Source organism: Salvia splendens, chromosome 15 (assembly GCF_004379255.2).
Source record: "Salvia splendens isolate huo1 chromosome 15, SspV2, whole genome shotgun sequence".
Lineage (NCBI taxonomy): Eukaryota > Viridiplantae > Streptophyta > Magnoliopsida > Lamiales > Lamiaceae > Salvia > Salvia splendens.
The window spans coordinates 33343074-33368251 of NC_056046.1; the positions used below are offsets into that span (position 1 = coordinate 33343074).

The 25178-nt window shown below is 41.0% G+C and overlaps 1 protein-coding gene across 1 annotated transcript; it reads right to left on the reverse strand.

Annotated features, from left to right (window-relative positions):
• Positions 1 to 15008: 15008 nt before the first annotated feature.
• Positions 15009 to 16317, reverse strand: LOC121766467 (norbelladine synthase-like). Its single transcript, XM_042162749.1, has 2 exons — positions 15465 to 16317; positions 15009 to 15384 (listed from the first exon to the last, which is right to left on the reverse strand). Exons 1-2 carry the CDS (start codon positions 15646 to 15648, stop codon positions 15086 to 15088), a joined length of 483 nt encoding a protein of 160 aa, XP_042018683.1. The 5' UTR covers positions 15649 to 16317; the 3' UTR covers positions 15009 to 15085.
• Positions 16318 to 25178: the final 8861 nt, after the last annotated feature.

The following is a 25178-nucleotide window of genomic DNA, read 5'->3' on the forward strand; positions in this document are numbered from 1 at the left end:
TTTTCCTTTCTGCTACCCCATTTTGTTCAGGTGTATAAGCACAAGATGTTTGGTGGATCATTCCTTTTTCTCTACAAAATTGGGTCATAGAACTATTAACGAACTCTCTCCCATTGTCTGACCTAATGGTTTTTATGGTGGTATGAAACTGTGTTTGGATCAATTTGAAGAACAAGATAAATTTTTCTACGACTTCAGACTTATGTTTCAAGAAATATATCCAAGTCATTCGAGTACAGTCATCAACAAAAATCACAAAGTAACAAAAAATACCACCAACAATTGGAGCAGGGCCCCACACATCAGCATGTATCAAGGAAAAAATGGAATTCATACGAGTGTTTGTAAGTTTAAATGACTGTCTGTGGCTTTTGGCCAAAACACATGTTTCACAAGAAAAGTCTGTAGGAATAGAAAGGTTCGGAAAAAGAAGTTTAAAATAACCAGGAGAAGGGTGACCTAGTCTTCGGTGCCACAGCCAAATTTCTTGTTTCGTGGATCCGTGAGCCAGCATCGCACTACCATGTTGAGCTATCTCATCCACGTAGTAGAGTCCTTGCTTCTCAGTGCCACGCCCAAGAATCCTCTTCGTCTGAATATCCTGTAATATGCAGAAGGTAGGATGCATTAGAAGTGTACAATTCAAGTCCCTAGTCACATGACTTATGGACATCAATCTCTGAGACAGCGTAGGAACATGTAAACAGTTTGACAATCTGAGAGTGGGAGATATATCAATGGTTCCCAACCCAACAACAGTGATCAGTTCCCCGTTTGCAGTCCTAATATATGTATCAGTAACAACATCATAGCTACTAAAATCATTTCGGTCTGGGGACATTGTATCTGTGGCCCCACAATCAAAAATCCAACCTTGATCATTTGTTCTAACATAATTACAAACGTGAAATGCAGCGGAAACATTTTTTAGAGGTGCAAAGGGGTTTTTCGACACAAAATTGCAATTATTTGGGGTTTTTTGAGGTTTCATCAAAGGTTGGGGTCGCTTTTGATAAGTTACATAATCTGGGGGCTGAGAAGTAATAGCATGGGGTTTCATTTGTAATAATTGTTTCTTATGGGGGTGCAAATAGGATTGTAAAGAAATACTAGGGTTTGGCTTAAAGCCAAACCCTCTACCTCCAAATGCGGCGCCGCTCCACTCTTCTTTCTCGGCGAAATTGCCGGCCCCCCCGTATGTAGCCGCCGCCGCCGGTTGAAGCCTGGGCTCCCGGCGGTTTCTCCTGCCCTATTGTAGTCTCTCGGTTTCCAGCCCCAATTTGTCTCTGTTGTCCCCGTTCGTCGACCCCGATAGCGAGCTTCGCCTGAGCTCTCTCCTTCTGTTTCTCCTCCCACCATTCTGGATATCCAATTAGGAGGAAGCAATCCTCCTTGGTGTGTCTCGGTTTTCCATAGTGGGAGCAAATCAGTCGGGATTTATCCAGCCTGTTATCCGGCCGGTGGGTGGCTGTGGTGGTGCGCGGAGATGTGGTGGTGGTGCTGAGCGGTGTGGTGGTGCGCGTTGTCTGTGGGCAGCCAAACCGTGCCCGATCCCCCCCCAGATGACGAATCGGCGTTTCTGCCGTCGGCTCCTCCGGTGAGTGAAGGGGATGTGTTGATGCTTCTTCGAGTAGCCTCCCTCTTCACATATCCGTAGGCAGTCTCAACCGATGGGGGTGGTTCCTCCTTGAGGATTTCTCGTCTGATTGAATCATACTCCTGATTCAACCCTGTTAGAAACTTGATTAGTCTCTTGTTGCTGGAGAATTCTCTGAATTGGTCGACACCTTTGTCGCAACAAGTAACCGGCTGTTTTTGGCAGCGGTCGATGTTGATCCATAATCCATTGATTCTTCGGTAATATGTCTCTAGGTCAAGATCTCCCTGTCTGATGTTAATTGCTTTTTCTTCCAGGTCGTAGATGAGATATGGATCCGCCTTACTTTCGTATGTTACTGCAAGGCTATCCCACAACGCCTTTGATGTTTGGTGATGTGCGAAATTGGCGATAATATCGTCTTCGATGTTATCGACGATCCACGAGAAAACGACCAGATCGTCTTCCTCCGGTCGTCGTACCCCTTGCTTCCGGGTGCGGGTGGTTCCTTCTTGATGTAAGAGTAGGCTCCTCGGCCTCCCAATTTGACCTTCATCAATCTTGACCAGATTGGGTAATTCTTTCCGTTCAGCTTGAACGTAACGGTGATACTCTTGCTGTTCCTCAGTCTCGTTGGTGCTTTCAGATCGTTTTGTTGTCGTCTTCGCTGTCTGACATTGTGTCTGATGTAGGATTTGGTTTCTGTGGTTGATTTGGCTATATGGGTGTTGATTTGGCTATATGGGTCGAGAATGGGTATATTATGGCTATGATGATTTTGTTCTGAGCCAAGGTCGTTCCTGCTCTGATACCCTGTTAAAAGGATCGGTAATTGGGTTCTGTATATATTTTCTTGATAATTACATTGTACAAGGAGTACCAATATATAGGAGTAGGGATTGTAGGAAATGTCATCTAAACGATGAGCCATGGTTCACAACCTGGCAAAATTACTGGTCACTGAGAGGATGCCCAGTTCGAAGGAAAATTTCCCCGGGCCCAAAGATGAAGTCAAAAGCGAAGCCAAGTATTATTTCTGGGACGACCCGTATTTGTGGAGAATGGGAGCTGACCAAGTGATCCGGAGGTGTATCCCGGAGTGGGAACAAAGGGATGTGCTAAATCATTGTCATGCCCAAGCTTGTGGAGGTCACTTTGGACCTAGGAAGACTGCAAGGAAGGTGTTAGATAGCGGGTTTTACTGGCCTACATTGCATAAAGATGCTTTCGAGTTTTGTCAGAACTGTGAGAGGTGTCAACAGACTGGGAGAATCTCCAGGAGGGACGAAATGCCACAAGTTCCAGTAATTGTGTGTGAGATCTTCGATGTCTGGGGAATGGACTTCATGGGTCCATTTCCGTCTTCATACGGGAACACATACATACTTGTGGCAGTTGATTACGTTTCAAAGTGGATAGAGGCCAAGGCAACCACATCTTGTGAGGCTAAGGAGGTATCGAGATTCCTTAGAGCTAACATCTTTAACAGGTACGGAGTGCCCAGAGCTATAATATCTGACAATGGGACGCATTTCCGTAACCGGACTATTGAAGCTCTAATGAGAAAGTACGGAGTTCACCACCGTCTTTCCACACCATACCACCCTCAATCAAATGGGCAAGCAGAGATCTCCAACAGGGAGATAAAGGTGATACTGGAGAAGACGGTTAATCCGTCTAGGAAGGACTGGAGTAAGAGGCTTGGAGATGCACTATGGGCTTACAGGACAACGTACAAGATGCCTATTGGGATGTTACCTTATAGGCTTTGTGGTTCGGAAAATGTGTCACTGCCCGTGGGATTAGAACCACCGAGCATATTGGGCGGTCAAGGAGATTAAATGAGACCCGAGTCCTGTGAGGAAGAGAGAAAATTACAGCTGCAGGAGTTGGAAGGAATTAAGGCTGGAATCATATGAATCAGCAATGTGGTACAAAGAGAAAACAAGACTCTGGCATGACAAGAACCTCCGGTTCAAGGAATTGAAAGTAGGTCAAAAAGTTCTCCTATTCCAATCCCGCCTAAAGTTGATGCCTGGTAAGCTGAAGTCCAAATGGATTGGACCATACACTATTGTGAGTCTTCGTGCAAATGGAGCAGTAGAGATCCAGGGAAGTGCTGCAAACTCGATTCCTTTTCTTGTCAACGGTCATCGTGTGAAGGTATTTAGGGATAACTCGGAGATGTGTGTAGTGGACGAAATGCCACTACGCGCACTCCCTGATATCGCCTAATCGGTCTGGGAAGTAAGTGTTCTTAGAGATTTCCTAGGGTCAAGTATCCAGAAAGTTTTACCATGACCTGACCTAGGGAATCTTGAGAACACTTGAACACAATTTGTAAATATTTAATTGTTTTCTTTAATTCAAGGAAAAAATCCAAACAAATTAAAAAAAAAACAATCTTCCAAAATATTTTCGGAATACCAGACTCCTTAGGAATGATTTTGATACTGTCATACCCGAGACCCGGGGAGGTCTGGTGTTTCCATTTTTTTTAATTTGATGTCTTTTGAGTGTGACTTTGCAGGAAGTATCTACTGGGGCAGGGAATTGAGGAGCAAAATATTGGAGGGAGTTGGCACCGGTTCGGATTTCAAAAAACACCTTTATAGGGAGACGTACGGTCGCTAGCGTCATGCCTGCAAAACCGTCCTCTTCCATGCCTATCGGCTAATAACCGTGTGCTGCCTTTTATTTTTTCATTACTCACTCTCTCTCTACATTCAAAATTCCCCAAATTTCTCTCTAGGTTTTCTTTCTTTAACCCTAATCAAGAAAATTCCGTCCGAGTTTCTGTGGAAATTTTGCAGAATTCTTCATGGACAACAAACAGAGCACCGGAAGCACTTCAAGATCCGCCGATTCTAACGCGGCGGCGTTCATGGCTGACTTACTACAAAAGCTTGGGGGCCCGGAAAAAGCGATGGAGGCGTTTGCCATGTTCGCATCTGCAATGGGGGGGACCGTACCGGCTGTTTCAACATCTACCGTACCACCACCACCAGAAACTTCAGGGGTTTCAACACCCCAACCAGAGTCCATTGCAGAACCCACCACTGCCGTCCCGGAGACAACCGCCGCAGAAAAGCACGAAGAAGAAGCAGATCTGGCGGCAGGGCTGGAATTATTGGTTGTACGTGAACCCAGGTTAGATTCAGTCGCTGAGGGGGAAACCCCTGTTTTAAATGATGAAGTAGTTGGAGTTGCTGAGGGGGTGAACCCTGTGTTTGCTGCTGTGGATTTTGTTGAGAGAGAAACCCTACCTGAATCCGTGGGTGTGGATCTTTCTGCTGTTGCTGATAGTAGTGCGAGGGGGAAACCCCTGTTTTGGAGGAGTTTGGAGACGGGGTGTGTATGAGACTGTCTTGGAGGGCGACGAAGCCCCGGAAAATGTTACTGAGAGGGAGAGCGATGAGGAGGAGCACCGCCACGCGGTCGAGAGGAAGAGGAAAGGAAAACAGATTGCTCCTTCCTCGACCAAGAAAGCAAAAGGGAAGTCCGTTGAACCCTCTCTCCCTCCACCTGCTAAGGTACCGTACGCTGCTGAGTCCGAAAGCCCCGATGGGTCCAGCGACTCCGACGTGGAACAAAAAGAGGAGCTCAACTTCGAGCCGACAGAAATCTGGATCACCAAGGAACTGCTGGACGAGATGAGAAAGTTCACAGACCCAAAACGCACAGCGATATATAAGGAGAAGAGTGCCGTGGGGAAGTATGCTAAATCCAGAAAGATGTACGATTCGGCCGAGCTCAAGGAGATCTCGAGCAACGATGAGTTCCGAGCGTATATCGACGCAATCGGTTTTGACTGGTTGCTTAAGCACAGCACCTCCAAAGTTCCAATAGACTTGGCACGGGAATTCTTTTCGACCTTCTGTTTTAAGTCCACCACTGACTTGGATGCCGAGTCTATCAACTTCCGCCTCTTCAATGAAGAGCATGTGATGAGCATCCGTGAGTGGACTCTACGGACGGATTTGCTGACGCGTACAGAGGACGACGAAGGTTTATGGAACGAGAGAATGGTTGGTCCGCTGAAGTTCACGCCAGGTTTCAAGACACAGAGTGCATGGGAGTTTGTGACTCATCCTAGGGTGGGTCAGTTTAAGACCAGCTTTTCGAAAGGCCACCATATCGAGAACAGGATCCTGAGGTTTGCCCAGACATTCATTAGCTACAATCTGATGGGCACCGCCAACAACGCCTTGACAACCCCCGACTTGTACTTTACTTGGTGTATGGCAACGGGAGTGCGTGTCCACTTGGGCTACTGGTTAGCCCAAGCTTGCCACCAAGTAACGGCCAACCCTTCCAGGCACCTATACACATGCCATCTTCTAGGGGCTTATTTGCAGCGCAATGTGATCATGAGGATCCACAAGTCTTGCCGGGAAGTGAAGATGTGTCCACCCCCGGAGGTCTTCAATATGGATTACTTCTTCAACAAGGGGCTGCTAATCACGCAGGGGAAGGAGGTCTGTTTTTACGAAGTTGGCAAGTCAGATGTGCAGGTGAAACTGGAAGCAGTGAGTATGGAAGCAGGTAGCGGGATTGACGTGGAAGAAATGAGAACAGAGGTCGGATGGATGAGATCCGAAATTAAAAAGGTGAGAAAAGAGATCGTGGCCCTACGGGGTAAAGGAAATGACAGTGTTGAGATTGAGAGAGTGCGGAAGGAGATTGCCGGGATAAGAACGGAGGTAGAAGAGATAAAAAGAGAGATCGGGAGGAGCAGAGAGGAGGTCGTGGCCTTAAAAGGGTGCATCACTGACCTGGTGGCAGCGTCGTCGAGGCACTCTGATAGGATGGGAGAGGCCACCTCATTAATGATGACAATCATGAAGTGGTTGCGCGAGAAATTCCCGGACGCACCAAAGTCACTTCCTGGACATAGTGGCGGATCCAAGGCGCCAGGTCCAGGAAATCTATCTATCCAGAAGCCGCCACAAGCCACCAAGCCTCTAACCACCCCGCCTTCTACTGGACCCGTGATCTTGAAGAAGACCGTACCCAGACAGACAGAAGAGATGACAGAGAGGCCGGAGTCGCCGGCAAGAAAGAAAGCTAAAGTGACCCAGCAGGCCGTGCCGCCCAAGTCTGGCTCCCGAGAGGGCCGGACCCCGAATTGATTTCCCCCAACCCAAATAACTTTTACTTTCTTTTTATTTATTTTTATTGCTTTCTGTTTATGATTATCTGTGCCAGCATGCTTCGTTCTGTATATATGTATTGCACCTTCCCACACTTAGCCCAATCTTTGGTCTAAGTGTGAGAAGGGGTTGTGCTGTTTTTGCATGTTCGGTTTTGGTTGTTGAGATTTCTCCCACTTAGCCCGGTGTACGGTCTAAGTGTGAGAAGTTTGTTTTGGTTTTAGCATGTTGTTTGTTTGTTTTATGGTCTGTTTTGTGTTGTTTATACTTCCCTATTTCCCCCCTTCACTAGGATAGCTTGGGGACAAGCTTGAGTGAAGTGGGAGGGGGAGGGAATAGGTGGAGTATTTGTTTTGTTTTTTTTTTCTTTTTCTGTGAATGAGAGTCTTAGAGTCTTCCGTTTTTTTTTATATTTTGTGTGTTGCGTGTTGCATGAGCTAGTGGATACAATAAGGTAAAAATTCCCTTAGTAAGAGCAATTGAAGAAAGGATGCACGTCAACTTTGATGTATTTTTCCTTAATAAACTAAAAGCGGTCTGAATGAAGTAAGGACGATGGAAAATGCCTTAGATAACCTAGCTGTGTAGCCCTACTATAAAAGTGAGTTACAAGCCTAAACGCTTTGAGCTAACATGTGAAAAATGGGCAACCACTTGATGCTTAGGGAGTATATAAGATGGACGAAGTCCAGAGGAGAAATAAAATAAAATTCGGAGGTATAAGCTGGACGAAGTCCAGGGGAAAAGGGAAAAAAAATAAAAAAAATTTAATTAACTAGGGGCAGGAAGTAAAAATTACCTGACCAAGGAATAAAAAAAAGGGGGATGATAGAAAGGAGAAACTCTCATAACCCAACGCATCAGTGGTGTAACTTTTGATTCTAACATCCCTGGTGAGGAATGAGTGATAGAGCGAACCTAACCGCTAGGAAATCCATAGGCTTCTTGACAAACTGACGGACCGTTTAGGTCGACGAAGGAAGAAGGAGGATTTGAAGACTGTAGACGATCAGAGAGAACTTAAGCTTGTGGGGACAGTCGCCTAAAAGTTGAAACTAGTGCATGCTTATTTGTTGTGTTTTGTGTTCTTTATGTGTTATTTTCTTTTCTGAGTCTGTAGTTGTCTAGGTTTAGGAGTCTGTTTTGTGTTAGTGTCTTGTTTGTAGAGTCGTTCTTGGGAACCGTGCATTGAAATTCGCCTTATTTCTTTTTCTTGTCTTTCATACTTGAGGACAAACATGGTTTAAGTGTGAGCAGTTTGATAAGGCTAATTTCATGCATAGGTCTAGGGTTTTAATTCGTGAAATTTCTGGGTCTAACACACGTTTTATGCCAGGTGTGTGAAGATTTTTGCCAGGTCCGGGAAAGGAGGAGGACAGTTGCGTGGAGCTAGGAAATAGGCAAATGAGTGGACATTATGCGGAAAATTGCTTGACGGAGGAAGCCTCGGAATTGAAGGGTAACACCGCCCTTCTGTGGGGTGAAGAAACAATTTAAGTTTCCGGCATTCCAATCTCTATATTCTGCTCGAATCTAGATATATGCTCTGTTTTCTCCATTTGCGTGTTTGAACTGGTTAGGAAATTGCATGTCGTTGTTAGTTGGAGCATGAGTTTGTTACTTGCAGCTTTAGCCGTACTTGCTATATTTGGAATCATGGTCCCCGCTGTTTTATTCTCCCTGTCTAGTCTTAATTAGTTAGTCGTTTACTCAATCTAGGAAGTAAAATGTGTCTCTCAGTATTGAAGTCTGATTCTATTACATTCTCTGTGTCCTAGGTCTAGAGGTAGTTAAAATTCTCAACCCTTTTTGCGTGGCAGCAGCCGCTTGTTTCCAGAGTCTCTTAGCACTACTTCACGAATCCATATTCGTGGGATCGACCCCACTTCCCTATACTAATTTATAGTTTACGGGTTGAGGGATTTATTTTTGAAGGGGAGCCGAGTGTGTTCAACGACAAAAACACTCTATGTTCTCTTGAGTTCCTGGACCTGGTGATCCAGTGGATTTAAGGAGCGTGGTGTCTTGACCAAGCACTTGCATTAATTTTCTCTGTGCACACTTGCTTACTCCGAGATCGATAATCACGACCCTTCCCTTCAATTGGGTTTAGTCACTTTTTCGCCAAATATTCCTCACCTACCAAAGAGCCTACATTACAACCAAAAATAAAGACCTTTCGGACTTTTGATGCTTAATAAGATCTAGTAGCGGAGGGATTAGACTTTGAGCAAGCCTATGGTATACTTTGCATGATGCATGATTTGAGTGCTTTTAAATACTTTACCTTATACACTTTGAGAGTGAGAGAACACTTCCCATCTTTGGAAGTTTGCCACATGTGAGTGCTTGAATTCAAGGTGTTCCACGAGCTAGTAATGAAAGTGCACTAATAAACCCTACTTGATTTGATTGCGTTAATACATGCTTAATCTATCTTTTCCAAAATTTGAGGCAATTATGACGTCTAGTCCTTGTGCATTCCGTGCGTCTATTCTCATGTCTTTATTGTTTTGTTCGAGGACAAACAAAAATGTAAGTTTGGGGGAGTTGATACGCTCGGATTTTGCACTATTTTAAGGTCATTATTTGGTCCGTTTTGAGTGTCAAAGTTGCATTACATGTCCATATTTTGTATATTTTATCTATTTTGGTATTTTGAAGTGTTTTGTGTGAAATGTGCAAAATAGAGCAGAAAAAGGGCATAAAAAGGTGAATTTCCGGAAGCTGGAACTGAAGGGACGCCCAGCGGGCCGCTGCACTCAACGCAGCGGTCGCTGCAAGCACTCCAGAGAGGTCTGACTCTTTCCCGTGGCCGCTGGACCTATTCACTCGCGACAGCGTCACTTCAAACTCGATTTTCCGGCGTTCCTGAAGTCTGATCAGAGCGTTCTATAAACCATTCTCTTCATCTTGAAAAGAGTTTCAAGATGGTACCAAGATCACTTCAATCGGAGTTCTGTGGAGAAAGTTATGGCCTTTCTACCAAAGTCGCGCAAAGCTGCCATATACTTAGGTGGAAATTTAAGGAATGAAAGAACATTTTGCCTTGTTAAGCCAAATCTTTTCCTTCTACTATGGGGCACGAAAATTACATATTTCCTATTGCTTGGAGGACACCTTTTACCATGTTTAAACCTTTTTCAAGCCTATATATACCCCATAACCTCATTCATAATATTCACCAACTCATAGCCTCCAAAATTGGGGAGCCCTCAAGGCTCCTCCTCCAACCCTAATCTTTCATCTTTCATCTTTCATCCAAGGTTCAAAAGTTAAGAGTGCTTAATTGTGCAAGGGCTTGGAGAAGGATTCAAGAAGATCATTAAGGCTACAAGGATTCAACCTCCGGGTTTTATTTGCTTTAGTTCTTATGTTTTCATTGTCTTCCCTTCAATCTATGTTTTTAGTTTATTCTATCATGTGTAACTAAACTCATAGGATTTTAGGGATGTGTTAGTAACTCTTTTTGGTTTATACAATTACTTTTGCTATTTAATATCCGTTTTGTTTTTATTTCGTTTCTTCCTTAAGTTGTTCCGTAATACTACATGTTTGAGTGACACATTCGGTGTTGATTCAATATAACTTGCTACATAATCGTGAGAGAAGGTTGGCGAGTTAGATCCACTTAATAGACACTACAATTAGCTTCCCTTAAAACGACACTGTTAATTGAGAGTGAAGACTTTTCAAGGGTCTTAGGAGCTTTTAGGAGTTACGGACTAGGATTGACAACCCTAGTGTTAGTAATCTACGCTTGTACCGCATAGGCAAAACTTGTGTGACTCGTTCTATCGAAGTATAAACTGTGCTAGGGTGTTGTAGTTGGAATTTGTATAACCATAAGTGTGAAAGCACATCCCCGGAATTCTCTTATCTCTTATCTTTTATCTTTGTGATTTATTTGCAATTAGGTGTTTACTTGTTTTTAATTGTTTTCATTCTCAAAATTTCCCAAAACTCTTGTTTCTCTAGATAGTATTTGACGCTTAGTATATAATAGTCAGTTGCAATTATATTCCCTGTGTTCGATATCCCAATACTGACCTTTAGCTATACTATTTCTACCTTGTATACTTGCGAGTAGTTTTAGTGCTGAAAAATAGTGCATCAAACGGACATTTCTCCCGTGAGTGCCCAAGTACGAAGATTGGGGTGACTCTTCGGCCAAACCCATAGGGACAACAGCCGCAACTGCGGGCACTTCATGCTGAACCGAGGGGAGATCAAGTTCTACCTCCGCAGCAGCCGCAGGCACAACCACGGAAACGCCGACAGTCCCTGCAGGCAAGGGCGTATGCACTGCGGCCAGGCAGCCAAAAATGGGGCAAGGGAACCACGGGCAAGATAATTTGGCAGGTATGAGTACACTTCATAATATACCTATCGCCATTTTATTTCATATGGGTGCATCACACTCTTTTATATTAGTGTCATGTGTAGAGACCCTAGAACTCCCTACTGATGCGATTGAACCTAGAATGAATGTATCATCACTAGTATGAGGCCTCATAGATATTTAACGAACTTGCTCGAACGCGGAGTTTGTGATGGGAGAACTTAAGCTAGTAGCTCATGATTTGTATGTTATTGCGATGATGAATATCGACATAATATTGGGAATGGATTGGCTCGAAAAGAACTATACGGCGATACTCTGCAAGGAACGACGAATTTTGCCACAACATCCGGGAGAAGGATTGACTACTTTCTATGGGATCTCCATGAATCAGCGCACATCGATTATCTCAGCGTTACAAGCAACAAATATGATGAGGAAAGGACGATCATCTTATCTTATTTACCTGTACGGTGAGGAGAAGAAGGAAAAGAGAATAGAGGATGTAGCAATCGTGCGAGAATTTCTGGACGTTTTTCCTGACGCTTTACCAGACCCCCCACCTGACAGACAATTGGAGTTTACAATTGATCTGGAGCCAGGATCGGCCCCAGTATCGAAGGCACCTTACAGAATGGCGCCTAAGGAGTTGGAGGAACTGAAAATTCAGTTGAAAGAATTAATGGACTTAGGTTTCATAAGACCTAGCGTATCGCCATGGGGAGCAACAGTACTGTTCGTAAAGAAGAAAGATAGCACTTTAAGAATATGCATCGACTACAGAGAGTTTAATAAACTGACTCTTAAGAATAAGTATCATTTGCCAAGGATAGATGACTTGTTTGATCAACTTTGAGGAGCTGGTGTCTTCTCGAAGATGGATTTGAGATCAGGATATCATCATCTGAAGGTGCGACGGGAAGATGTCCCCAAAACTGCGTTTCTTACAAGATATGGCCATTACGAGTTCGTAGTAATGCCTTTCAGGCTCACTAATGCGCCAGTCGTGTTCATGGATTTGATGAACCGAGTGTTTCACCCGTACTTGGATAAATTTGTACTAGTCTTCATAGATGATGTACTTATTTACTCTTAGAATGAGAAAGAGCACGAAGAACATCTAAGAATCACCTTAGAAACGTTAAGAGCCGAGAAACTCTATGCTAAGTTTAGCAAGAGCGAGTTCTGACTTAACGAGGTGAACTTCCTTGGAAATATTGTCACCGTAGAAGGAATTCGAGTGGATCCTGCGAAGGTTGAGACAGTTCGACGATGGAACTCTCCTTCAACACCTAATGAGATTCGGAGTTTCCTAGGTCTGGCACGATACTGCCGAAGGTTTATTGAGGGATTTTCTAAGATCGCAGGATCGATGATCCAATAATTGAAGAAAGGAACCAAATTCGTATGGACTCCCGAAAGCAAGATTTCAGCTTCTAAAGGAGAAATTGACCACTGCACCAGTTCTTACCGTGCCGGAGCCGGGAACGAACTATGTAGTGTATATTGATGCTTCGAAAGTGGGACTTGGATGTGTGCTAATGCTGAATGACATGGTGATTGCGTACGCATCACGATAACTAAGGCTGCACAAGTCGAATTATCCCACACATTACTTGGAATTGGCAGCAGTTGTGCATGCCTTGAAAATTTGGAGACATCACCTCTGTGGGGTTCGATGTGAAATTTTCATGGATCACAAGCGCCTAAAATACTTTTTCGAACAGAAGGATTTGAATATGAGACAACGAAGATGGCTCGAGTTGGTGAAAGATTACGATTGTGGAATTAATTATCATCCTGGCAAGGCCAACGTGGTGGCCGATGCGTTAAGTTAGAAGAATCAACCTCAACTAGCTACATTTCTCACTCAGGATGAGAGATGAGAGTCTGATATGGGAATTTAGTAAATTGAAGTTGGAAGTGGTGAATGCACCCGAGACGGTAGAGGGAAGAATCGCTACTTTGGTAATTGAACCTGATCTTTGAGCAAGGATCGTAGAAGCTCAAAGGGCCGATGCCGCGTTGGAGAATGTGCGAGTGAAAGTAAGGTCAGGAGAGCATGGGAAATTTTGCGAATACTAATTTTAAAATATTAATAATCACAGATAAATTTCAAGATCAATGAAATGCATTCCATATACTACTCATTTTATCTATCCATTCCATGTTTGTTTCATGTCTTTTATTCCATTAATCAAATTCTAAGTTACTATTTCTACTAGTTACTTTATACTCCGTAATTACTAATCTTACTTAGTAAGTCCTCAAATTTAGTTTAACCATAGTCATTCTAAATCATATTTCTTTTACCAAATCTTATAAATAAAACTCATTAACCTTATCAACTAAATTTCTTTAATCTCAATTATTTGCAATAGTTAGAATATGCTTCGATCATCAATTCTAGTCTCATTTCTATGGTTAATCCACTCACATAATCACACTTAGTTATTAGTCATTACCATATTCAATTCCTTCCTCAAAAAAAGATCTTTCACTTTAATATTCCAATCAATTTTCCAAAATATATCAAATGACCATTATAAATTCTAATAAATTCAATCTAGTCACTAAATAAGATATATTATTCATTTTCAACAACAAATTGACCAATTAAGATTCATGGATTAATGCCCTAAGATAGTCAGTTCATACAACTCAATTTAGTTCAATGGAAAAACTTATGTTTTCGACGTCTACGGATAAGAATTGATTGATAAACTCAAAACGTAACACAAACCTTATTTGACAACCAACGAGGTCAGAAAAGTTTTACCTCATAACCTATCATAAGTTTCAAATATAAGAAAAATAGGATAAATGAGAGCCCTACCATGATAATCCTACGTTGGTTCGACTGGTTCAAAGTGTCAACACAAATTAAGTGAAACTTTCATAGATGGCAACTTCTTCTTCTTCCTCCTTTGATGACTAATCGGTTGATTCTCCAAAGTGGGGTGAATAGTAGGCTAGTAGCTATATTTGATTTTATAGCAAGAGCCACATTATTTAATTAATTATGAATAGTGAATGACAAAAATCACTATTTCGATCATTCATATTCTTTCTAGATGATTCAATGTATAATTGTCTTGACTGCAGTAAAAAAAAAATTCCAAACCTAAAAAAATCGTGCCTCTCGAAGATTTTTGGATATAAAAAAATATATATAGCATCTTTTATGCAAAATGACCATTTCTCCCTTCTATTGTATACGCTATAAATTTCCAATTTAATTCTATTTTCTTGCTCAATCTTACTGACGTGATACTTGTGTTACCCCAATTCTATATAAAATAATATTCAGTGTTGTGCACAAATTATAAGAATTTCACCCTAAATTGACAAATGTGTGTAGAAAGGAATTTTCCAACTAAACCCTGATTTTGGGTGTTACAATTATGTGTTGAACTAGTATTTTCAGCACAACTTTCTTGAAGAGGACCGCTATTTGTTAAGCAATCATTGGCCGCCAGCGGTCCGCTGGGCAGGTTGAATGCTCCACATTTTCATCTTCTACTTTTATTTATCTTTTTAGGCTCAAATTTGAACATTTCTCACAAAACACGTCAAAATACCAAAATAGATAAAATATGCAATTATTGGACATGCAATACTCAAAATGGACCAAATAAAGGCCAAAAATAGTGCTAAATCCGAGCGTATCAAAGAGTATAACTTCCATTTCATTATTTTTTTCAATTCACTTTCCATTAACATTTTTTAAAATTCGTGGCGGATAAAGTATGACTTTTATTAGCTAACGGAGGGAGTAGGATTTTCTTGTGGCGGCTTTTTCAAGATTTCATAGTTACGAGTTGATACAATATGTAGATTCATATTGATTGTTGTTATTAAAAGCATGGAAAAAGAGAGAAAATGAAATACAAAGATATATAGTAGGAGGAATTTATTTTAGTAAACATGAAAGTAAAACACGCATTCCCAAGTTAATATTAGATCAATTGTCATTGTTGCAGCTATAGTTGATCAATTGTCATTGTTGCGGAGAAAATACTTAGCACAGAGTAGCATGAGGCCAGTGAATGGTTTAATGGAAGCGATTTCAACATTCGCTGCAGCTTCCTCTTTGAGCTCGTACTCGATCGTAGATCGAGTTATACACTGCTTCTCGTTTCCCTCCACCTCTATCACATTAAATCTCATACGATACAGCTTGAACCCTAGATCCAGAAATCCACTTTCCACAACCTCTGCCTCCTTCACACGCTTCTCGTTATCCACCACTATGAATTTCTCCTTGAACGAATTCATTCCCGCACCCATCCCTGCTCAATTAATCTATTAAATTAGTTAGGATAATTAAATAAATCTAGTGGAAGTTGATTGAACTGAATGTGGGTGGTACCTGGACGGAAAACGACCTCGAGAATAGTTCCGGCGCCGCCGTCCCCTTGGACGACGTCGACCCGGCTTATAAAGTCGGAGTTGGCTTCCTCCGCCACTTCCGGGAGCTGTCGAGTGCCGTAGACCTTCCACGCTTCAGTTGCCGGTACATCAACCGTCATCTCAGCGGACATTGTTCCGTACATCTTCGATTTCCGGTTGCGGAGGATGTGATGTCTATGCACTACAAAAAGGAGTTGAGATTGAGAGGGTTATTATTTATAAAATAAGGGTGTGGTTGAATTGGTAATAAGGGGCATTCATAGAGCATTTAACGGCCCAATATAGTGTTTGATTTGTTGGTTAAATTTTCTGTGTGACTCGTTTATTGGAAAATGGCCCGTTGATTATGGCTGAAAATGACTGTTTTATTATCATGAAAAATTCAGTGATAATAATATGTGCAACACTATTTCAATCTTAAATTACATAGAATTTACTAATATAGCCCTCGGCCGTAGAAATATAAAAATCATCTTTATTAATTTCGAAACATCACTTGAAAAGACTAGTTGAAGACATAATTGATTTATGTTTCATAGGTGAAATAATTCTGCGACAAATTCAACCATCACACTAATAAAAATATGAATCATCTATGTCACTAATAATTCTGCTGGTGGATAACTTCAAACTAAGCTCGATCAGGATGATTATGCCAGGGGCGGTGCCGCTGGGGAAGGAGCTGGAAGCGGCTCTGCTCAGCCGCGTGCCGCATGCGGTTTTTGGACAGGTGAAAAGTGAAAAATAACTGATATACCTAACTTCATTTTTCATGTCCTTCACATGATCATTTAATACCAGAAACACTAAATTCAATTTAATTACTCCCTATATTTGTGTTGATATTATAAGAATTATACTACTAATTGATTTACTTTGTTTTACTCTAAATTCAGTGTTAGGAAAATTAGTTGGGTAGGTGGAGGAATGTGAAGTTAGGTCGGATTAATTTGTCATTACTCCTCATTGATGTCATGCATATATATCTAATCGATTTGAATCTTTATCATGGTACCACTTGCATCTAATACTTTACCAATTTTGAATTATAATATAACTAAATATTACTTACGAAAAAATATAGTATGGACAAACAGGCTAGGAAATTTATGTTTATTAGTTAGCTCATGAATTTATTATTTTTTTCCAATAACATGAATTCCCTACGGTCTATCTAACCCACCTAGAATAATGGACAAACGGGCTAGGAAGTTTATGTTTATTAGTCGGCCCATGAATTTATTATTTTTGTCTAATATCTTTGAATCCTAGTGGTCTATCTAACCCACCTAGAATAAAAAAGTATATAAATTATGATAATATTATTATTATCATACATGGCTAAGTACATAACTTCGTGTACAAATTTTTAACATGCATGTTACGTGGTAGCAACTGCAGAGATTGGCAGTCATTCTATAATTAATTAAACAATTTATTGAAATTACCCGACAAAGACGGGAGCATCACTATAAAAAAAGGGTTAAATAAAATGAAATCAAATTAAGTATGCCATTCTATTGTTCAATAAATAAATGTTGAATTGGTTGAAAATTCGGTGCAATATCTCTCTCTAGGAACCGTGCATTTAGTTATATTATAAATCAAAATTGACAAAGTATTAGATGCAAGTGGTACCATAATAAGGATTCAAATCGATTAGTTATATATGTAATACATCAATAGGGAGTAATGACAAGTTAATCCGACTTAACTTCACATTCCTCCACCTACCCAACTAATTTTCCTAACACTGAATTTAGAGTAAAATAAAGTAAATCAATTAGCAGTATAATTCTTATAATCTCTAAACAAATATAGGGACTAATTAAATTGAATTTAGTGTTTCCGATATTAAATGATCATTTAAAGGACATGAAAAATAAAGTAAGGAATATAAGTTATTTTTCACTTTTCACCTGTCCAAAACCGTCTGCGACTTCCAACTCGTTCCCCAGCTGCATCGCCCTTGACAGAACCATCCTAATCGAGCTCAGGTCGAAGTTATCCACCAATGGAATTATTATTGACATAAATGTTTCACATTTTTATTAGTGTGATGGTAGAACGTGTCGCAGAATTATTTCACCTACTGACATAGATCAATTGTTGTAACACCCCATATTTTGTATTTACATTTACATATATATATATAGGGAGATATTAAAAATAAGTATGTGTTTAAATCCAGAAATGCAGCCCAAATCTTAGCCCTAGGATTAGATGATCTAATGGTCAATAATTAATCAAAAACACGGAAGGTCATAATTAAGCATTTTTAGGTCATATTATAAGATTTGAGTTTAATGTCATGTTAAGATCATTTTAGGTCATACTTGGTTAGTATGACCTAAAAATACACTAACCATGACCTAAAAATGCCCTACACATGATATTATTCTGTGTTTCTGTATTTAAATATGGTTTTGCATAGATCAAAACCCTATATATATATATATATATATATATATATATATATATATATATATATATATATATATATATATATATATGTATATATTATAGGGATGTATTCATATCCAAACGCTAAGTATAAGTGTCACGACCGCCCATACAAGGGGTACCACAAACGCGGCGATCGTGACCGACATGCATGGATTTCAATTTAAAAAAAAAAAACTTAATTAATTTTGAAGAAAGGAAAACAACTTAGTTTAAAGATTTTAACGTTATTATTTTTTTGAAAGGACATAAGATAAAAGAATACTTTTAAAAAAAAAAGGACAACGAAAAAGTTAGACTTAAAAAATACATCAATTAAAAGTTTAAGTAAAACACGCATTAAACTTAAATCTCAGAGAAAACCATTTTCAAAAGACAACGTAGATGCACGTTTAAAACCTAACACCACCATACATGTTCCAACACCAAAACGAAAAGCTTAAGATCTTAAGACATAAATTAAAACATAGCAGCGGATAAAAGGGTTCAAGGAGAGTCAAGGATCACGCCTATGTATGACGACACAACGTATCCTAAGTTCTCTAGCCAGCTCAACATCCACCGCAACATCCCGCTCAACCTGCAAAATTTTAAAAAGAAATTGCAGGGCTGAGTACTTGTTGTACTCAATGGGCTCATGCCAAAAATATTTATCAAGTTATGTCATCCATACCAGTGATCTCGAGTTTTATACGCAGTAAAGAAAAATATCACGAGAACACAAAAAGTTTCATAGACTGGCCAGTCAAATAATCTCCCCACTTTTCACATCAATCCAACAATCACAATCACAGTGCGACGAAAGTGTGGCCACACTATTCGCCCACGAGACCGGCCGACTTGCAAGGACGGCTCTCGATCCCACCAGTGTACACAGCCCGATAGGGTTTACGGCCCTACTCGGACCCGAATTCGTTTCACATATACAGCCATATAGCCTAACGGAGTAAACTCATACGAACTAGGCATCAGACACACAATCTCATAACAAAACAGTCCATGGCATGACATAACAGTTAAACCACCCTTATATCTCCACATAATATTTTCAGAAAAGTAAAGAGGTTTGAAAGAAAGCCCACCTCGTTCTCTTAGAAAAATCACAACCCAACTTAGCGATCCTCGAGTTCACGAAAACACAATACCCTTGCCAACGACAACACAAGTCAGTCTCACACAACAACATATCACTATGCATGTCCTATCGATTCTCTCTCATCGTTCTCCTCAATCCCAAAACCCAACATACATCACAAGGGTATAAAACATACGTAACACATTTCAACTTATCGCAAGTGATTTCAACATTTAAACACGTCCCTTGCACATACATTCATCATATAACACTTTTAAACTTGAAACTAAGTGTCATTTAATCAAGGCAGAAAACTGGCAGAAATGCGCGACCGTTTTGTAAAAATCACTTTAAATTCACCCGACCTCAAAACATGCTAAATTTTGGTCACGATACAGAGGACACATTCAAGTTCATCCATGAAAATTTTCATATCGAAATCACGTCATTTAGTCAGTCATATCACATATTGAACTCTCTGGTTAGAACATACAATTTCTGACAGTATTGCGCAGTTCATTTGAAAAATTCACCATAAATTCATACGACGCCCAAAAAGGCTGAAAATTTGACAAAAGACAGAAGACACTTCAAATTTTCATATAGTTCAAGAATTACATCAATCGGAGTTCATTTGGTCAGTCAAACAGAAAACGAAACATTCATGGCGAGAACTCACGTTTCTGGCAGATTTGCGTAGTCAACTTCAAAAATTTATTAAAAATTCATTTTTCGATAAAACAGGCTGAAATTAACACGAGACACAGAAAACATCTTGACGTTTACTCAGTAAAAATTTCGTAGCAAAATTCGTTCGTTTGATGGGTCGACTACAGATCATAAGTCACTGGTCGAGCATCACAGAATTCTGGTTCAGATTCGAAAATAGGGTTTTTAAATCTCCACAACGAAAACACCGATTCTTCATGCTCGAAAACACATCATCATGCTTACACATTCCTAAAACACATATTTGCATACAAACTCATATTATTCACAAATATTTCGATCCAAACCCACATGATTTCAATCAACAAAGCAAAAATCAACCAAGTTCATACGAACACACAATTCCCTCCCGTTAAAACTTGCGATCTATCAAACCTACACTCTCTACATGCATGTAGGACTCAAAACATGGTTCAAAAGAGAAGGAGAAGAAAGAGTGAGCAAATATACCTTCCCTTGACAAAAACCAATCGGTAGAAGCGAAGAACAAGGCGATTCGTCGGAGATTCTTGAAGGTAACTTCAATGGTTGCAAGAACAATAGTGGATGGAGGATTTTTGGAGATGGGAGAGTGGGAGAGGAGAGAAACCGTGAGGGAGAGGAGAGAAGAGAGAGTGGGCGATTTTTTTTTTTTTGAGGGAATGGGGGCTAGGGTTTTAGCTTTTAATATTTATAGTTTAGGTTAAAATCCATGAATTAAATAAATAAATTGTGGGGGAACTAAATATATGGGCCAAAGAATAAAAATCCCACAATTAGGAAGAGCCAATTTTCGAAAATCATGGCTGGAAAATAATAAGGAATTTTCGAAAATTCCATGTTCACAACAAGGAATTTGTTTGGTATTTTCTTGGAGAATATATTCATAACTTAGGAAATAAAATAATGAATATGAGGGAACAAATAAATTAAATCTCCAAGTAGGAAATAATAGGAGGGGCCGAAAATTATAGGGTAATTGCACAAAGAAATTATTTAAATCCCCAATTAAATAGAATAGGATTTAAATTTGGTAATTTCTTTATGGGAAAAAGGCTCCCATAAAAAAAAAGGCAATAATTAATTAAATTCCCACAAGAAAAATAATAGTATGGGGCGTGTGACATGGAAGAACAATAGAAGAAAAATATTCGCATCCCCAATTAATTTGACATAGGAATTTAATTTGAACAAAAAGGATTCCACAATTAGGAAACAATTAAATTATTCTCCAAGATTTATTGGAGGGGGCCGAAAAATTAGGCTCAAATAGCCAAGGCAATAATCCCAACTCTCTATTTATTTTGGGTGAAGAAATAAATTATCACATGATTTAATTGGATTAAATTCAAAGGATGGAAGTCAATAAAGCACCAATTAAATCAAAGGAAAAATAATCCAATCTCCTATTGGAGATTTTCGAAACTCCCAAGGAAAATAGAATGGAGTTCGAATTTCATGTAGTACAATTTAGGGGTCGTTAGTTTGGATTTAATTTGGATTAAAGTCCCAAAACAACTAATTAAATCCACAAAAGAAGTACTATTTCAACAATTAGGAGTGACCGGAAATATCAAAGAATTGACTCGAGAAAGAAATAAATGCATGATCTTATTAATTTTTTTCCCTTCATTGGCACAGTATAAAACTCAAGCTCCTCAATCACAATAACACGATAATTCATTCCACGTAAGGCCACTTAAATCACATAGAAGCAAACGTTTCAGAAATTCCCAAAATTCCAAATACATAATAAAAGGGTCACAAAAGTTTGGGATGTTACATCCTTCCCCTCTAAACAGAAATTTCGTCCCGAAATTTAAACGTCTCTCACAAACAGCTCGGGAAACTTTTCTTTCATCTTATCTTCTAACTCCCACGTAGCTTCCTCGGGACCATGGTGCTTCCACAACACCTTCACGGACGCTATCGTCTTGTTTCGTAGCTCTTGTACCTTCCGATCTAGGATTGCTTCGGGTCTCTCTTCGTAGCTCATGTCGGGGGTTAGGATCACTTCCTCTTGGTGAATCACATGTTTGGGGTCGAACACATACTTGCGCAACTGCGACACGTGGAACACGTTGTGCACGTTCCCAAAGCTGGGAGGTAACGCCAAACGATACGCTACAGGACCTACTTCGTCGATGATCTCGTACGGTCCCACAAAACGCGGTTTCAGCTTGCCTTTCACCCCAAATCTCACAACTCCTCTCGTCGGGGACACTTTCAAGAACACTTTGTCACCAACGTCGAACTTGATCTCTGTTCGACGCACGTCAGCATACGATTTCTGCCTATCTTGAGCTTCCTTGATCCTTGCACGGATTTGATGCACAATTTCGGTCATCTCCTTTATAGCGTCGGGTCCTAACATCTTTCTCTCTCCAACTTCATCCCAGTAAAGTGGGGATTGACACTTCCTGCCGTACAAGGCTTCATACGGAGCCATATCGATCGTCGCTTGATAACTGTTGTTGTAGGCGAATTCAACCAATGGTAGAACCGTTTCCCAACTTTCCCCTCGATCTAAGACAACTGCTCGCAACATATCTTCAAGTGTTTGAATCGTTCTCTCGGACTGCCCATCCGATTGCGGGTGATATGCAGTGCTGAAGTTCAGTTGTGTGCCCAATTCGCGTTGCATACTCATCCAAAACTTTGATGTGAACTTCGTATCGCGGTCGGATACAATAGTCTTTGGCACTCCGTGCAATCGCACAATCTCGTCCACGTAGAGCTTTGCTAGTTTGTCCGCGCCATAAGTAATCTTAATCGGTAAAAAGTGCGCGCTTTTTGTAAGTCGATCAATGATCACCCAGATCGCAGTGTTGCCCTTCTGTGACTTTGGCAAACCCGTCACGAAAACCATAGCTAGATGCTCCCACTTCCATTCGGGAATTTCGAGCGGTTGTAACTTCCCATATGGCCGTTGGTGTAAGGCCTTCACTTGTTGGCATGCTAGACATCGTTCCACATATGATGCTACGTCCCCTTTCATTCCATTCCACCAAAACCGTTGCTTCAAATCCAGATACATCTTCGTGCTTCCGGGGTGTGCGGTGTAAGGCGTGTCGTGCGCTTCACTCAAAATCTCCTCTTTTAGCACCTCATCGCTTGGCACACACAATCGTCCATCATACGTCAGGGCATTATCCGCCTCCTCACGGTAATGATCAAGCTTCTCGGCTCTCACCTTCGCACGTAATTCCTCCAACTTTCCATCACGTCGCTGGGCTTCCATGAGCTTGGTTCTCAAATCTGGCTCGATCACTAGCGACGCCAACCTTGCACCTACTGTCTCGGGCGCTTTTACCATCTCCAAACTCATCTTGTCGAACTCGTGAATCAACGCTTCCTCTTGCGTTAGGAAATAAGCCAGTTGAGGTTGGTTCTTCCTACTTAAAGCATCGGCGACCACGTTCGCCTTGCCCGGATGGTAATTAATACCACAATCATAGTCCTTCACGACCTCTAACCAACGTCGTTGTCGCATGTTTAGCTCCTTCTGCTCGAAGAAGTACTTGAGACTCTTGTGATCGGTGTAGATTTCGCATCTCACTCCGTAGAGATGATGTCTCCACATTTTCAGTGCATGCACCACTGCTGCTAACTCCAAAACATGCGTCGGAAAAATTCAACTCATTCGGTCTCAACTGTCGGGAAGCATATGCTATCACCTTCCCATCTTGCATTAACACACATCCTAGTCCTACTTTCGACGCGTCCGTATAGATGGCGAAGTCTTTGTCGGGTTTTGGTACCGCTAGGACTGGTGCTGTAGTCAACTTCTCTTTCAACAGTTGGAAACTCGCCTCACACTCTGGCGTCCAAACCACTTTGATTCCCTTCTTAAGTAGTTGCGTCATCGGTCTCGCAATCTTAGAGAATCCCTCGATGAATCGTCGATAATATCCCGCCAATCCCAAGAAACTGCGGATTTCACTTGGCGTCTTCGGCGATTTCCAATTCTGTACGGCCTCGACCTTTGCTGGGTCTACTTGAATCCCATTTGCCGTCACAATATGACCAAGAAAGTTCACTCGAGTTAACCAAAACTCACACTTACTAAACTTGGCATAAAGTTTCTCCCTTTGCAATGTTTCCAACACTGTTCGTAGGTGCTGTCCATGCTCCTCCTCGTTCTTCGAGTACACCAACACGTCGTCGATGAAGACTAACACAAACTTGTCAAGATACTCGTGGAAAACTCGGTTCATCAAGTCCATGAAAACAGCTGGGGCGTTGGTCAGACCAAACGGCATCACGACGAACTCATAATGGCCATAACGAGTGCGAAAAGCAGTCTTAGGCACATCCTCTCGTCGGACCTTTAGTTGATGATACCCTGATCTCAAATCCATTTTCGAGAACACGCCCGCTCCTCGAAGTTGATCAAACAAGTCATCAATCCTTGGCAGGGGGTACTTGTTCTTCAAAGTCATCTTGTTAAGCTCACGATAGTCGATGCACATTCTCATTGTTCCGTCCTTCTTCTTAACGAACAGAACTGGCGCTCCCCATGGTGACACACTGGGTCGAATGAAACCCAAGTCCAACAGTTCCTGCAACTGGACCTTCAACTCGGCCAACTCCTTAGGGGCCATTCGGTATGGCGCCTTTGATACTGGCGCTGATCCTGGTTCTAGATCAATGGTGAACTCCACCTGTCTGTCGGGTGGCGGTCCTGGTAAAGCTTCGGGGAACACCTCGGGAAAATCTCGCACCACTGCCACGTCTTCCACCCTCAATTCTTTCTTTTCTTCCCCATTCAAGTATACCAGATACGCCGGACGCTCTTTTCTTATCATCGTGGTTGCTTGCAAGACAGATATTACTGAGGTTCGTCTGTTCATGGAAATTCCATACGAGATAGTCGGCTCTTTGCTGGGTGCTCGAAAAGAAATTTACCTCTCCATGAAATGTCGCATCAAGAACTCAGAATGTGTATCAAGAACTCAAAATTTTATCAAACAGTCTTAACTTGGATATCAAAAGATTTCAAAAGTGTAGCAACACTGCTGAAAGTTTCTTAATCAGAATATGAATCACGAAGTCAAAAAATATACTCAAACATTCTTAGCTTGGATATGAACCGATTTCGAACTGTAACAATTGGTTATAGTCATCCCCACGGGGCTTGAAGGAACATAAGATATGAATATATGATGGAATCGAATTGGAGTTCAATTCTCATGGTAGGATACCAAACAAGATAATTCTGTTGTTCGACCGAATTTGAAAGGTCCACACATCAATGGATAATGACTTATAGGGTTGAGAAAGAGAATGATCAGTTGCATGAGTATTGAGAAATGTAGGCAATTGTCACAAAATGGTACTGATCATGGTTCAACGAAAATCATAATATGGAATGGTAGAATCACATCAATGGGTTCATAAGTTTGTGAAAGGCAACCAAAGTCAAAG

Coding starts and splice junctions, on each gene's coding strand:
- LOC121766467 (XM_042162749.1), bottom strand. CDS start 15,648: ATGTACGGAACAATGTCCGCTGAGATGACGGTTGATGTACCGGCAACT. Junction 15,385..15,464: donor CGAGGTCGTTTTCCGTCCAG/GTACCACCCACA, acceptor TTAATTGAGCAG/GGATGGGTGCGGGAATGAAT.